The 16,298-nt window shown below is 47.0% G+C and overlaps 1 protein-coding gene and 1 pseudogene across 6 annotated transcripts in view; both read left to right on the forward strand.

Annotated features, from left to right (window-relative positions):
* LOC126539898 (glycoprotein-N-acetylgalactosamine 3-beta-galactosyltransferase 1-like) overlaps positions 1-16,298 on the forward strand; it is a 166,537-nt gene that overhangs the window by 52,638 nt on the left and 97,601 nt on the right. For 4 of the 6 annotated variants that reach the window (XM_055075691.1, XM_055075695.1, XM_055075689.1 and 1 more), the window contains exon 2: positions 8,627-8,736. The exons of the other annotated variants lie outside the window; for them this stretch is intronic. Coding sequence is in view for 2 of the 4 variants with exons in the window: in XM_055075689.1 (XP_054931664.1) it covers positions 8,729-8,736 (8 nt within the window). In the remaining 2 variants the exon portion in view is untranslated. The remainder of the gene's footprint in view (positions 1-8,626; positions 8,737-16,298) is intronic. 6 annotated transcript variants of the gene reach the window in all.
* On the forward strand, positions 601-7,737 carry LOC140215887 (uncharacterized; annotated as a pseudogene).

Below are 16,298 nucleotides of genomic sequence, written 5' to 3' on the forward strand. Positions count from 1 at the left end.
CCGCGTCCAACGGCCCCGATGCCTGCCGTGGCCTGCTCGAGCGCATAGCGACAGCGCGACCCTGCTATTTTCAGCTGGATGGGAGACCGTGACGTGGAAGACTGGCTCGCCTCCTATAAAAGGGCGGTCAACCACAACAAGTGTGACGAGGCTACGGAACTGAACAACGTCATAATCTATCTGAGCGACGTTGCGAAGTTGCGGTACCGCGCAACCACGAATCCGACCTTATTCTCTTGGGCGGCGTGCAAGACTAACTCCACAGAGGTGTTCGGGCGGGCTGCAGTCAGTCCGCAAGCTTCGCGCCTAGCAACGCTTGCGAGAACGAGCGCAGCAGAGCGGTGAGACATTCAGAAGTTATATCGAGGATGTCATGGATCTCTGCAAGCGTGTCGATGCGACAGTGGCAAAAAGCGACGAGATCAGGCATATTTTAAAGGGGGTTGACGACGATGCCTTTCAGATGCTGTTGTCAAAGAACCCCAGCACTGTATGTGAAGTAGTAAATCTCTGCCAGAGCTATTATGAGTTGCGCAAGCAGCAGCTCGTCACGTGCGATTCATCTCTGGCTTGAGTGTTGCCGCCGATGGCTACTGAATGATGGCGCAGATTAAGCAGTTTGTTCGCCAAGAGGTGGCCCGCCAACTTTCATTGGTGTCTCTGATACAAGAGACGCCCTCCTCTTCGGTGACGGCCACGCTGCAGCACGTCATCCAGGAACAAGTCCAGGAACAAGGCATTCGCCATGTCTTTCACAACACTCCTGCTGCTGAGCTTTGCGTAGGTCGCTGCGATGCCCGCAACGCCGACCGGTGCCCTGTTTCGTGCACCAACGCGGACACCACCGTCTCCCGCCCGCTTAGTGCCACAGTATACCAGCGCGCAGAACACATGGCGCACACCCGAAAACCGGCCGATTTGTTACTCCTGCGGAAGTGCTGGCCACGTGGCGCGTTTCTGTCGGCGCCGGATGCCAGCTAATTCTCGCTTCTGGCAACTAACTTTCAACTACCCTCCAAGAGAATTTCAACGCTGTACTTCACCGGGTACGCCTTTCGATTCTGCGAGTCCATCGGTCGAATCTGCTTTCGCCAGTCGTCGACAACCTTCCCCTCTCTGCCGCTCAATTGCGCGTGTGAGGCGTTGGCCTGCCACTCGGCCCCAGGAAAACCAGTCACCGCACTTTGGCAGGCGACATCTTTGTGCCCTGCGAAATTTTTAACGCCTCCCATTTCCCCTCGAAACGTGATTGATGTGATCGTCGAAGGAGTACAGACACTAGCACTCGTAGACGCAGGAGCCGAAATTTCGTTAATGCATGCCCGCCTCTGCCGCAGACTTCAGAAAGTGTTGACGTCGCTTTCAGGTATTTCGCTATGCACAGCTAGCATGCAACACATTGAGCCATTAGGAGCCTGCACAGTCCGAGTCGTTATTGAAGAGTAATTTTATGTTATTGGTTGTTTTCTTCTCGCCTCTTGTTCTCACGACGTCATCTTGGGATGGGATATTTCTTTCAAGCCATCGCATCGTTATTGAATGCGCCCACGCCGAGCTCGCGCTCCTACCTCTTTGTGACACGTGGTTTGAAGAGCAGCCTCCTGCCAAACTTACCGTCACAAAAGACACTGACATACCTCCGTAGTCGTCTCGTCCCCTTGTCGTGCGACTCCCTGTGCGACGCCCAGTGTGCTTTTTATGCCGCCTGACTCTTCGCCCGTCGCCGAATGGTTCCTCTGCCATTCGCTGTGTTTGATTTCCGTGCTGGTGCCACATCGATGTGTGTTTCTAGCCCAACGCCGCTGCCGCTTCATTTGTTATGCCACGAGCACCTCGGTCATGCTGAGCCGGTGCACTTAATTTTCATCACGCACCCACCTGCCGCTCACATCGCCGCTGTAGACCCTGTACCTTCGAGTTTTTAACCGTACCCGTTTACCGCATCCATCGACCGCAACCTTACTCCGGCGCAGCGTGATGAGCTTCTCCGACTTCTTCATCAGTTCAGAGCTTCATTTGATTGCCACTTTGGGTTGAGCGACAGCCCACACCATTGACACTGGCTCTCATGCTCCTCTCCGGCAGCGACCTTATCGGGTTTCGGCCACAGAGAGGCGGGTTATTGACGATCAGGTGACCGACAAGCTCACCTGCGGCATTATTCAGTCACCAAGCAGTCCATGGGCATACCCAAGCGCAGGCCACGTGCACAGGCGCCGTCCAATCGTATCGTCACCATTCCAGTCGCCAATACGGAGGCAAGCCGCCCAGGGTACACCCTCTTTGAAAAGCAAGAGGGGGGATGCATGCGGGGGCTAGAGGAAAACAGCTTCGCTGTAAAAGAAAGAGCGTTCCGTCTGATTTTGCGTCTATTATCGTCGTTTGAATAAGATCACGTGAAAGGATCTCTATCCTTTGCTGCGCCTAGACGAAGTACTTGATTATATCCTCATTTCCTTTTTTGTGTGCCTGACGCCGCCAACAGATCATGTCGTGCACTATGTATTTAGTTACAAAACTGTCGTTTTTCTGATCATATCGACACGTGTACTTGTTTGTCTTTCTTCTGGTGACCCCTTGTTGCCGGTTAATAAATGCTGTATGTTATCGCTCGACGCAATGTATCCGAACGTTCTAGATTCTTGTAGCCGATTCTATCTGTCGTCTGAGTTGTGGCTGAACATTTTGTAATCAGATTGCATGCGTTACGCGAATAGTGTGGTCACCAGCCTGGAATGTTCGATGAGTCAAGTATTAGCAGCCGACGCGTCTGGCGCGCAGGTAAGATTTCGGTGATCGACAACTGTGATGCTCGAGGCTATCGGTGAGCTTGATTATTACTTGTTTTTTCATTGCCACTAGTTCGCCCCCCCCCCCCCCCCCCCAAAAAAAAAAGTTAGTTCTCGTTGCCGAGGATGCTACAGTCTGGTACGTCACCGTCACGGCAACGTGACAATATGGCCATGCTCTGATTACAGCGCCAGCATGCCATCTATATCTATGACCTGAGCTGCAGGCCCCGTGTCGTGCCGCCCTGGTACCATTTAAAGCGTCGACTGTGTTTGAGAGTGTCCGCAGGCAAAATGAGACCACGACGTGGTAATCAAGATGGCGTCGCGCTACGCTTTGCAGGTATTAGCAGCTCCGTGCACGAAACTTTCGCAGCCTTAAAACACGGATGGCAACGTGCAGGCACACATTACGAAGGCTGTCCGACCTCCCGCAATGCTACCTGCATTTCCTGCTCCCGCATTTCCTGCGTCCGCGTGTGGTGGGATATCGACGAGCAACACCGCGTTGAGTATCGCCAGTCAGCCTCTAGAGTCTCTGAAGGAGTACGTTGACCTAAGTCAATTATTCACAGGGAACCCTGATCATGAGAAACAAATTTACAGAAGAATAAAAAATGCGTTGCTCTGCGTACGGCAGGCATTGACAGATGCTGACTGGGAGCTTACCACTATCATTGAAAAGAAAAGTGGGCAATCATTGCATTCTAGCCGTGCTGACATATGGGACAGTAACTTGGAGGTTGACAAAGAAGCTCGAGAATATGTTTACCGCCCAAAGAGCCACGAAACCAAAAATGTTAGGCGTAACGTCAAGAAACAGGAAGAGAGCGGTGTGGATCAGAGTGTAAACGGGGATAGCCAATATTCTAACTGACATTAAGAGAAATAAAAAAGGAGCTGAGCAGGTCATGTAATGCGTAGTTTATATAACCGGTGGACCATTAGGTTTACAGAATGGGTGCCAAGAGAAGAGAAGCGCAGTCGAGGACGGCAGAAAATGAAGTTGGGTAATGCAAGTAGGAACTTTGCAGGTGCATGTTGGTATCGGCAAGCGCGAGACAGCGGTAATTAGAGATCGCTAAGAAAGGCCTTCGCCCTGCTCTGGACATAAAAATAGGCTGTTGATGATGATTATAATTACAGAATGGTTAGTGGTATATATAAGTGAGTTACTTAATTACATTAGGACATTAATTATTGTTAAAGAAATGTTATTTATATGTTTACATACACAAGTATATGAGTGTGTATTTTATATGTGGAAATAAGTATTGTTATTCCGATAATTTGTTGATTTCGTGGTACTACTACTACTAAACCGAACATTGATGTTAACTGCAGCCATGTTGTACAAGAAATTTATTTAGAAGTCGCCCAAGAAGGCGAGTTTGGCACCAAGTAACGATGCCTGGCAACCCTGGAGCGCAGACTAAGAGGACGATGACGCTTAGTGCTCTCCGTTGCACGTGCTGTCTCACGAGGCTAAAGGAGAAACAAAAACAAAGAAATAACGTTTAATCGTCCCGTCTTGACACTGGGGCTGTTATTAACCCATTAGTGCGAAAGAGCGGGATCTTGATAAACGAGAGGATTGCGTTGCTGTGAAATTCCGTTGTGGCGCCGTGATACCCTCTTGTACACAATCATGAAACAGGTGTAGCTTCATGTGTATGTGTACCGGATGTGTCCCCAAGATGTGGTGTGTAGCCGATAAAACGATATTCAACGTCGCTTCCTCGCTAGAATTGCTTGCAGCAGGAGGAAGGCCTCGTGTTGTTCATGCCAGCCACTCTGTTTATTTCGTGCGTGACGCGTCTGTCGCATCACGCGATCCTCTTTGCGCGAGTGTTAAAGTTGAGGTTGTTCATCTGCCGCCGCGTCCGCTAGGGCTTGCAGGCGTTTCTCGCGAACAGCTGCCGCGCCGCTCTCGACATTCGGTGGCAGCGACGTCCGTGGGAGCGGTCGCAAGCTTGGACAATTGTTCATTTGGAAAGTTTCTTCGAGTAAGCATTTGAAATAGGTTAGAGAGGGCCCAAATGTCCGCCTGCTTCTTCGTGTTGTCTTTTTTCTACATTGATGATGCCATGCTTTTGCATGTTGGACTAAATAAATTATCATTATTATTATCATCATAATCGTTGTGTGAAGTTATGGTTACCTGTGTTTCTTTGTGTTTGTGTTCTTATTTTCGTTTTCATTATATATATATATATATATATATATATATATATATATATATATATATATATATATATATATATATATATATATATATATATATATACTTGCTCATTTTAGATTGGCTGTCCGTTCTGTTTTTCTGTTATTTTGTATCTGTTAAATGTCTGCCAAATATTTTCAGCGTGCATTAAAAAGTTACTCTGATACGATGCCCATGGCCGTTCACGTTGTTTTTTTTCCCTTTCCTATAGCTTAGGAGCACATTTCTTTTTGGACGCCAGTCTTTACGAATAGGCGTGAACCTTACAGGAGTAATTGTCGTCGCGAGATTCTTTTCTCTTGTACACCGAAGACACCGAATTCACGATAGTGCAGTTTGTCACATGACATAGAGACGTGGATGGGGGCATAGCCTTCACAAACTCATACTTTTTCCTCATTGAGGTGGCTAGCTCCCCCGTATGCAACCACTGCAACATAGAGGAGACCGTCGAGCAGCTCTTGCACCACTGCGCTCGCTCAGTCGCCTGGATGGTTGAACTTTTACAATGTTGAAAAGATGCAGGATGCGTGAATTCATCCACGTCATCAACCCAGTACGCTATGCGCGCTCTTGTAACTTTCTTTAAGGTATGAAACCACTTTGAAAACTTTAGTTTTCTGAAAAAAAATCAATTTTTGAATTTTATTTTATCACATTACACATACATTTCTGTGTGATTTGCGAAAGAAATTATGCTCCTAACTAAAACCGTTCCAAAGATACAGGCAAATATGTAACCCCTTGTGCATTTTGCAAAACCGAAACTAACACAGTTTCGGTTTCCACATATCGAAAAATATTTGGCTCCTTTGGCGGTCTTACCTTTTTTTGCACCACAATATTTTAGTTTACAATCATAACTTTTTTAAGAGTTTTTGTCTATTTTTGCTTTCATTTAATAACAAAAGTACTCGCAAGAGGAACGCATGATGTTTCGATCACGTGAGTTGTGTACCCTGGAGCGTTCCCGCGCAAGTTGAAGAACCTGCAGACTGCTTGCTCGGTGACTCGTGTGGTTCAACGACATCACTTAGTTGTTACGCGCTTTACGTACATGGGGAAGTTTAGAGCGCAGAGAGACGAAAGCGAAAGTTTGCCGGAAATAGACACACGACAGGTGAAGTGGGCGACGAACCCAATCCCGCCAACGTGAGTGCTTCAGCAAGTGTGTTGAAACTCGGCGATGTGGAGGACTACGATGACTGTAAATCGAATTCTACGCCGGAAGGAAACAGGTTAATTGACCTTGACATCCTGTCAAATGTGTTTTCATCACTGGCGTGTCCGGAGTGCTTGGCAATATCCCTGAAACTTGAGGAGCGCTCCTGTGCAGGTGTGTCTTCTGTGTTGGCTACTCTGTGCGTTGAATGTGGCTATGAGAACCATTTCTCGTCATCAAGAAAGTCGGGGCATTCAACGGAGAACAATGTTCGACTTGTATATGCAATGCGACAGCTAGGAAGTGGGCATGCGGGTGCGAAAATATTTTGTAAAGTTATGAATATGCCTCCACCGCCATGGCATTCCGCTTACGATAAAATATCTTTGAAGGTGTCTGACGTTGCAAAGGAGGTTGCACCGAAGTCAATGATTGATGCAGCAGCTGAAGTGCAGTAGTCTGTCAACAGTAATCAGTTCGGAGTGTCACGGGATGGCACATGGCAAAAACGTGGCCACTCTTCATTGAACGGCTGTGTTTCGTTGATATCTGTGGATACAGGAAAAATAATTGATGTGGAAGCTTTGTCCAGCACATGCAAGTCATGCAAGATCAAGAGCAAACTGAATCCCACAAGCAGCGAATTCCTGGAATGGAAGGCGAACCACACAACATGTCATGCCAACCACACAGGCACTGCCGGTGGTATGGAGCCAGTTGGACTTTACCGCATGTTTGAGAGGTCAGAAACGACGCGCGGTTTGAAATATGCACACTACTACGGAGATGGAGACTCGAAGAGCTACTCGAGAGTGAAGGATATTTATGGACCAAATAGCGTGAAAAAATTTGAATGCATTGGCCATGTCCAAAAACGGGTTGGCTGCCGGCTAAGAAAGCTGAAGAAAACAGTGCGTGGATTAGATGGCAAAGGAAAATTGACCGATGGGCTCATTGACCGCCTTCAAAATTACTATGGCATTGCCATCAGAGCCAACGTCGGAAATCTTGCAGGAATGAAACAAGCAACGCTAGCTAGTTTGTTCCGCTGCAGTTCCACGGACGACAATCCAAGGCGTGGGCTGTGCCCTATAGGAGCAAGCAGTTGGTGTGCTTTCAACCGAGCTAAAGCGGCTGGCCAATGTAACTACAAGCACAAGGGAGGACTTTCAAATGACGTTCTGAACAGAGTAGAGGTTGCGTACAAAGACCTTTGTTCAGACGAGCTCCTCAACAAATGTTTGCATGGCAAGACACAGAAAGCCAATGAATGTTTCAACGGCATGCTCTGGCAAAGGGTACCTAAAAATGTCTATGTCAGCCTGCCAACACTGAATTTTGGCTTGTATGATGCCATGTGCCATTTTAACAATGGCAACAGAGGAACGCTGGATGTCTTGAACCACATTGGGATAGAGTCTGGACGTCACACAATGAAAGCTTGCTTGACAGGTGACCAACAGCGCATCAAGAGATCCTCCCGTCAGTCTACCGATGCCGCAAGAAACGCAAGGAAAAAAAAGCGAGCAGACGCACGAGCGAAAAAAAGTAGGCAAACCTAAGGAGGACCTGAGCTACAAATGTGGTGGATTTAAACCCTCCTGGATATTGCTGTATGGCATATGTAGCTGTATCAAATCTTTTTTGTTGTTTTTCTCGAAACTTACTTTTATGCCGTTTCAGCTTGCGCGAACATTCCTAACCTTTTTCCTCGAGTAGATTTTTTAACGAAACTTTCCACACTTATTCTTGGTATATCAGGCTGTGCAACCAACTAGAGACAATAAAATTGAGCAATAAGATTTGTTATTGTTGCATTTCTTTTAAAAACATTCCTTGCTGAAAACCGTCGTTTTTGGTAATATTGTAAATAAAAAACTACGATTGATGATATTGTAATTATTTTAGTTCATTGCATAGATTATGGCTTTATGTACACAACTGCAAGAGGAATTTTTCTTGTGGTAAGGTATATATGAGTTATGACTGCTGGCGTGGGATGCATTATTAGTAAATTTTTTGACAATAAATATATATAAAATATTTTTTTTGTAATTTCAACACTCTGATTAGAATACAAAAAGGCAATCTTTAATATAGATCACTAATTTCCACTTTGTATTCGATACCAAAATATTTTTTCTGAAAAGTGGCCTCATACCTTAAATCAATGGATCCGAGAAAACGCTTACAGGCACCCTCTGTGGGCTACTTACAGTACTCGTGAAATGTCTCTAATTTCGCGTTTGCCTGTTTCGCTTTCAATCCCCGATTCCCTTTTCCCCCTGCAGAGTAGTAAACGGGACATCCGGTTTGCTTGTGCGCCTTTCCTTGTTTTTGTCTCTTTCTCTCTTGCACGCGCACGCGATTTCCCGCGGGCGGACTGACTACTGAAAAGCGTAGTCCGTTGCCTGCGGCCCAATGCTGACGCCATTCTCGATGCGCACGCAGGCGGGCCCGCACACTTCGCGACGGCGGCGCCCCCGCTGCCCCCAGCAGCTGCAGGGTTTGTCAGGCGGCACACGGCGGAAGGCTGCTGTACTGCGCCGTTCGATGGGCGGGTAAGGCACCGGCATGCTCTTGTGCTTTCACGGGCTGCGACCAGAGGTGGGCAACCTCGCCAAGTTCTAACCTCATCAGGTCGACCTCAGCCTCAGTGTTACCTTGACCTCACAAGGTGAGGTAAGGTTGCCGGCTGGCTGAAATTCTGTTGAGTGAGGTCAGCACTGTTAACCTCCTGCGTAAGGTTGAGGTTGAGTGAGGTCGGTTGCTCGATGAGGTCGGGTGTTGAGGTCTATCTTTTCCGCCGCTGCTTACGTGCGTGTCTGCTCGTCCTGAGCAACTGAATGTGTAAAGAGCAAGGCGCAATAGACCAGGACAGAAGAAGAACACAAACGACAGGACCGGTGCCACTCACAACTAAGTTTATTTCCGCATCAATAGAGGTGATTTGATCTATTGTGCCAGATATGATTCCTGAGTGGTCGATGGATTGCTGTATTTTACTTGTAATGTTTCGTGTGTGATTGGCTTGGTTCGCCTACATAAGGCAGGCTTGATGCGGAAATAAACTTAGTTGTAAGTGGCGCCGGTCCTGTCGTTTGTGTTCTTCTTCTGTCCTGGTCTATTGCGCCGTGCTCTTTACTCATTCAAGCATGAACCAACTAGACCAAGCAAGAGTTTTACTTGAGCAACTGAGTCCGCGGTAATAATTCTACTTTACTCCCAGAAAAATGTTTGCATGTTAGAACCATGTCTGCATATAGGTATTGGCCATAGAAGTATGAGTGACGTCCCCTTACACGTGACATCATCAGGACCGTGCTGCGCGCGTGCTCACTCCTTGAGAACTGCTTCACGTTGCGGTCGACGGACCTCCCGTACTCCTGTTTTCAAAAGCTCGTGAGTCTTGAAGTTTGCACAGCAGGTATATTCTAGTACACTAGTCGCGGCCAGAGTCGTCGCTTGACACGAAGCATGGATCACACCTCGAGTTCTGTGCTAGCCATCACTGTGCCCACGTGCGCGTACGGCGCGTTTACCTTGCAAGTACTTTGTTCTGTGGTTGCTGTGCATTGGACCCGCAACCCGCAAATTGCTTAATACTGCCAACTGCCTTTTGAAAGCTAAAACAGGGAGGTACGTGTCACAAAATATTGTAACAAAAGAAAAGAAATAAGAACGAAGCAACTGATTAATGCGCGTGAATACGAAAATACCGTATACAGAATATTGTTCATTATATATTCAGTGTTGTTCAGAATATGTTCACTGAGTAAGACGCATGAGCAAATAAAGGATAAGTGGGGCACAGGGGTAAGGAAAAAAAGTTATGAAAAGAAAGGATGCACAAGCGTAAACAGTTAACAACGAGCCACACATCGACTGACATGCGTTAGTTTAATGACACAGCTGCCACGAAAGACCCAACTGATAGACGACAGGCGACGTCATGTGGCAGTTTATCCGAATGTTAGATGGATCTCGATAAAAAAAAAGAGTCTGGTAGGCGACCGTTCTGCAAAAGAGAGAGTACATTATCAAATCAAAGGGTTATAATACGAAAAGGTTACAATACCAGAAAATTAAAACCACAGCGGAGCACCTCCGTTGATAATTCAATGTTTGGCGCGGATTGCTAGTTTTTCTGGGGTTATCATTTGCCTGCACCACCCAATAGAAAGGCGGCCAAAAGTTATGATATGCGTTATACAGAAAAGCAGACAAAGGGCGCTATAACGTAAAGCTATTCCAAACTTTTCTATCCCAATTCTGCAATCAGCCCTCCGCGATTGGTGAAAAACTTTTTTGTGGACCATTCCCACTTCGCCTATCTGTCACGCGACGTCACGAAAACCACGATAGCTCCCCATCTGATATGACGTGTACACACTGATTATACACGGTTGGACTGAACAAAAGAAAAATAGTCATTTCTCACTCGATGCTTTTTCGCCATTAGCCATCTGCTATTGGTCAAAAGCTTTCGGGCTGCACCCACTTCGCCTGCCTGTCACGCGACGTCACAAAACCGCGAAAACTCACCGCGTCAAAATGACGTGTACGTGTACAGATGCATTAATATGCCGAACAAAACTGTATTTTTTTCTGAATAGCAGCAGGCTGTCCCGTTCCGAAGATGGCTGCCGTCGATCGCTCAGGCACTGGCTACTCGCACCTGCCTGAGAGCTTGGGTTTATTTGCGTACAATAAAACTTCTTGCGTGGCCGTGTAACGTTTTCGAGCGCTTTCGACAGGTTTAAGACGTCGCCCTGCCAATTTATTTGCTGAGGATTCGTTTTAGCGACATTCCACACCTTCCGTTACAGGCCGCCGCAATTTTCGACCAGCCACCGCAAGCTAAGCAAGGGAAAGCGGACCAATTGCAGACGCTGGTGCCACCCTCCTTGTCCGGTTATCTTCTTTCGCTGTGCTGGCTCGGCCCCATCGAAAGCCTCTCTACATGAGCGTGCTCCTTGCCTCCTGGCAGCCAATCACGAACGAAAGACCGCTCAATGTAGGCAGTGCTATTCGTTTTGAAAGCAAAGGGACCTCCTATAACATAAGAGAGCACTTGACTGGGCTATTGAGTTAGCGCTGTGGGTCACCGCCCAATGTTTGCGTCGGTGATTGCGCAAATTTGACGTCAGGAGATTGGAATAAAAACATATTGGAATAGCTTTACGTTATAGGGCCCAAAGTTACGCACAGCATGAGGTGTCGAGGTGCATGCTAACATTCCTAGACAAAGGAAACTCCATTGATTCCATTCCGCCACATTTAATGAAAGCGACACGTCACAATAAAGGATTCCGCTTGGCCCATGCGCGTTAGTCGATTCAGCGTCAGTCTCAGAATCAAAGAATACAGTGAACACCTGACTTCGGATGCAGACTGCTTTCTTTCTGTGTTGTAACACGCATAGTACGCGGGCACGATTTATCCATAGATGCAAATATAGGTGCTACCGTGTAACGAAAACAGGCTGTAGATTTATGCTAAATGCATGGTTCTTGTATTCTCTTCAATATATTTTTTCGTATGCGTGCAATATCTAATTCCAAAATAAAACTGTAAAATTAAGAAGAGAAGTTTCGTTTCCTGAAGGAATGAGTAACTGAAGCGCCAGAGAGACAAGGATGTGCGTGGGAATCGCACCACGGCGGCCTTAACAGGTTTTCGATGCGTAGACTTTTATTCTTACATTAACGAATAAGTGTAATGCGTCTGGTTTCATGTTTTGTAAATGTGCATTCAAAAGAATTGGTCCCATAATGGTAACCAAGATTAACAATGAGCTCTTGCATTGAAAAGTAATCGTCAGGATTCTTTGTAGGAACATAGTGCAATGCATGCTTGACGATTGCAAAGTATGATAAAGCCTGGTATATCTGTTGTTCCAGATGAACTGAATGGCATTCGAAATGCGTGACTTTTTCTCTAGTCAATAAAAGTTGTGGTTACGCAGAAGCAAATGAGTGAACTTGCGGGTGAAATATAAAATGTGCGTTTAACTACACTGCGGCCTTGTCAACTGCCATTCGTTTATTTAACCCTAAGAGGAAAAAGCTTTAGCTCGAGGGCACCTTTATAAATACATGGGAACGGATAAACGCTTTTTCTCGCCAACCTAATGACTGCAGAAAATAAATGCTTTACCGCGCGATTTTAAAATTGCCGCGCGACTGGCAGATCGAGGCACTTTCGTGTATTCGCGGGCTTCTTTCACGCTCGGAAAAACAATTTTATGTAGCGCGTCTTGAGCAACAGAAAGCTGTATCTGGAGTTTTCCATGTTGCTCTACAATTTTCTCATTGACACGTTTAGTCTAATTATAATATTTAAAAAGTTTATTAAGTTATTAACACGAATTATCAAGTTAGGCATAAGGAAAATAATTTGAGTATCTCCAAGTGATGGCAAACGTCACCTTGGTTCTTTCCAGCTACGTGGAATTCGCATATTTTTTAACGCTGGATAAAGTTAGCTGCACGGGACGCCCTGTATGGTTTGAGTGAGTGAGTGAGTGAGTGAGTGAGTGAAAACTTTTATTGAGTCTTTTAAGAGTTTCGCGGTTACGAGGTCTCCGTCGTCTTCAGGGGCTCGTTCCTGTTGTAACGACCGCCCCAAGCGAAGGAACTCCCCACTGGGGAACTGTCGTTTTCATTCTTTGTAATCAATATAACCAATGAAGCCTATATCGATACTCTTGAAACTAAAACCGCCGTATTTTGAGAGATCGCAACTGCAAAAAGTATCATGAACACTGTGACGATCTCCCTAGTAAACTCATCTCTACTGCCACTCTTGTGTTTCGTCATTGGAAAAAAAAGTGTAGTGCTCTAGTGCTTTCTTTTTTCTTCTTATACCATAATTTGCCCGTTGTTAAGAACGGCCTGCTCAGGTGCAAGTTTTGCCAGCCAGTTGCGACAGCGGCGGCAACCTTTGCTGGTAACGCCACCGTTACGCTCTAGCCTCGTCGCCATTGTGACTAAACGCGGTCGGCGGACCAACTATTGTTACTGAGCCCGCCACCGCCCACCTGGTCGGCCGCGAGCGGGGGAGTGCCCGCGGGAACGTCTACTGATGCCTCTTCCCACGCGCCGTTCGAGAAGCAAGACAATGGGCTACCGGCCGCGCTGCGGGGGTCAGCTCCGAGTTCTACGAAGTCCGTGTGACGTCGGTTCCGGACCGCGAACCTGTGCGTGTGTGTGTGAGCGTGTGTGTGTGTGTGTAAGCCGTCCCGCGGAGAGGCGGCTTGTTTACGATGCCTGGACAAAAGTTTCCGTCACATTGGAATCGAGGGGGGACCGAGTGTTCATAAACCGCTGTTGTGCGGATGCTCGAGGCACTTTCTCAAGCAGTCATGTTAGACTGATGCTCTTTTCTCTCGCAGTCATCTTAGACTGATGTACTTTCTCTCGCAGTCATGCTAGACTGATGTAGATACTGTAAATAAACCCATATTTCTCGTTCTCGATGAGAAGCAGTTCTTCCCTTGAACAACGTCCTCAGCCTGGATAAGTTGGACGACGGCATGGGCCAGCTACCTTCTAATTCATGCCCGACTCCAATCTTGACAACGAGTTACGAACGGTGGGACTGAGCCCCCAATCCTGACACCGTCGACAAGCTCGCCTTCGTTCCAGCACGTCCTGTTCAGAAGCTTCTCCAACATTGTTGCAGACGCAATTCTCTTGTTGCTTGCGTTATCCGCACGTTCCTTGGCCGCACGAGATGCTGCGTTTTAACTGCGCCTCGGTAAGGCGAAATCAAAATGTCTGAACGCGCTCGCTTGCCTGTGAAGAATTGATGCCGCTTGCCGATGCACGCGTCCGTAGCGTATATAATGGTTGCAATATCGGGTATACTATACTTCGTGTCTTTCGGCGATCCTGCCGTCGGACAATTTCAATGGTGTTTATTTAATTATGTATATTAAAGTGCTTTGTTTAAAATGATGAATTCCCAAGGTCGCGAAGCGGTTTTAAATCAGAAGGACGGAGTTTATAGGGAAATATATATAGAGGGTCCTGTATATTTCGCTGTGTATGTTCTAAAAAAGTATTGGCGCTCACTGGGGCACTGTTCTTGCTCAAATTTTGCATAAAGATCGCATTTTGGAGCCTACGTCGTTTTACTTGGTACAGTTACTTGCTTGGTTATATTAAGAAAGAAATGCAAATTTGCCTGCACTTTTGTGGATGCGCGCTGCTGCCGTGACGGCGCAAATATAAACTTGTATAAACTGCATCGACTTCCTCAGCGTAGACGAGTCGGACGAAGGCATGGCACCCCTTTTGACATGGCCGACGCCAACTCTTACAGCTGAAATAACGTATTCGTAATCCAGGCGCACAAACTGAAATTAGCGAGCGCACTAGGAAACTGTCAATGCTGAGTTTGAACTGCAGTCCTCAATTTCGAGTTACATTCAAAGGCGGTGAAGAAAATCGGTTTTATCGTGGAATCGCCTGTCCGCGCACATTAGCTAGATTTGGCCGTGTCAACTTTTGACGCTCATTGCAAAAATATTATTTGTGCATGATTGATTTAGCAGTTGAATATAAAAGAAATAGTTCAATTACTAAAGCTTTTTTTTTATCTTGGTGGTCTCTTAATTGGTATCATATTGTTTCCTTGTTCGAGCTCACTTAAATTCAATAGCAGCCCCTCGTAGGTCAAGGCGGAAAGGCAGGCGGTAGCGTCGGCTGTCACAGCCTGCGCGCAGACGTGATGGCGGCACAGCTTCGGGTTGTTTTGTCGTCTAGGCGCTGCTCGGCAGCCAGCGTGTTTTGAAGTTTAACTGACTTTGAGATGTTCTCTTCTGAAAATTAATTTTGTCGTGAGAGAACGAAGACGGGCTGGCTGCTCGTCTTTACGACTTGGAGCAGCTTGCAGACCATGACACTGCGTTCGTTAAGGCGAAAAGCTCGTCACAAGCTGGAGAGCGCGTTGTGCACAACTCCAAGCTCCAGGCAGTTCTGGGTCTGTATACGGGGCAAACGTCATCTCTCGCGTCGGAAGCAAGTCTAGTATAATAAAAAGTTCTTCTCTTGGTTTCTATATGCTGCGATGTTTCAAGTACTTTCAGAGAACAAAAAGAAGCCCTTTCGAATACGCGAGAAGCCACAGGACAGTAAGGGCGCTGGGCTTCTGGTCTACAAGTTGTTTCGTTGTCGTGTCCTGTCCCGCTGTCTTTTATGTGTTTTAATTGTCTCTTTTTTCCCCCCAATGCAGTGTGGTGCTGTTATACACTTTTACGAGCAAGCACGTTTGGGTTAGGCGTATGCTCGTGCAGTGGCATATATCTTTTGTGGACGGTAAGAAATAGAAGCCTAAATGCAAGCCATGCACGTACTCGAAGAGGGGACGAGCAGAGCTATTCGCAGTGATGTCGGGGCGTCCGCTAGAACATTGTATAATCGGTTGCGGATGTCTCAAATATGTAATTTTTGAGCGGTCGATCTGTTGCAATGCATGCACAGTTAGAGAAAAGACATCAACTATATGCGTGCAGCTTTGTGTGATACAGGTACAGTACCAATAACATTGCGAACTTGTCCGCTATCCATCGGGTATATAGTCCTCTGGATGGAGAGCGGTAGGCTTGAGTTCGGCCTGGCTAAAGCAGCTTGGGTCTGATATGTTTAGGGCCATGGCGCAGTCGTAGGTCAGGGGATGAGTGTCCGCTGCAGGCACAGGAACCGTTGATACACGACACGTTCCAGGCCTTTTTGATGTCGGGCCCCAGACAGGACCTGATGATAGATATTGGGTCCGGCCTTGCCCGAAGTCTTCGAAGACGAACCTCCTGGTTCCCGGAGAGATTGCACCTAAGTGCTAGCGCGGGTGTCGGAGAAAGGTCTTCGGGGCTTCCCCGTGGTGGCAATTCACTGCATTCGAGAGAATGCCGAATTGGAGTCGGAAGAGTGTTCACCATTTCGCTTCAACTTTGCCAAAGCAATGGCTCGCACTCTCTGCCTGTTGCTGTCACGGGTGTCCGCTCGCGTCACGCTGCAAACTTGAACTTGGTTAATTTGTGTAGAGTCGGAAAGTGGAGGGGGGCGCAAGAAACGCCGTGTACCGTGATTTGTGAGTGCCTTAACCAGCCATTGCTGTT

The sequence above is a fragment of the Dermacentor andersoni genome, chromosome 2, assembly GCF_023375885.2.
Source record: "Dermacentor andersoni chromosome 2, qqDerAnde1_hic_scaffold, whole genome shotgun sequence".
Classification (NCBI taxonomy): domain Eukaryota; kingdom Metazoa; phylum Arthropoda; class Arachnida; order Ixodida; family Ixodidae; genus Dermacentor; species Dermacentor andersoni.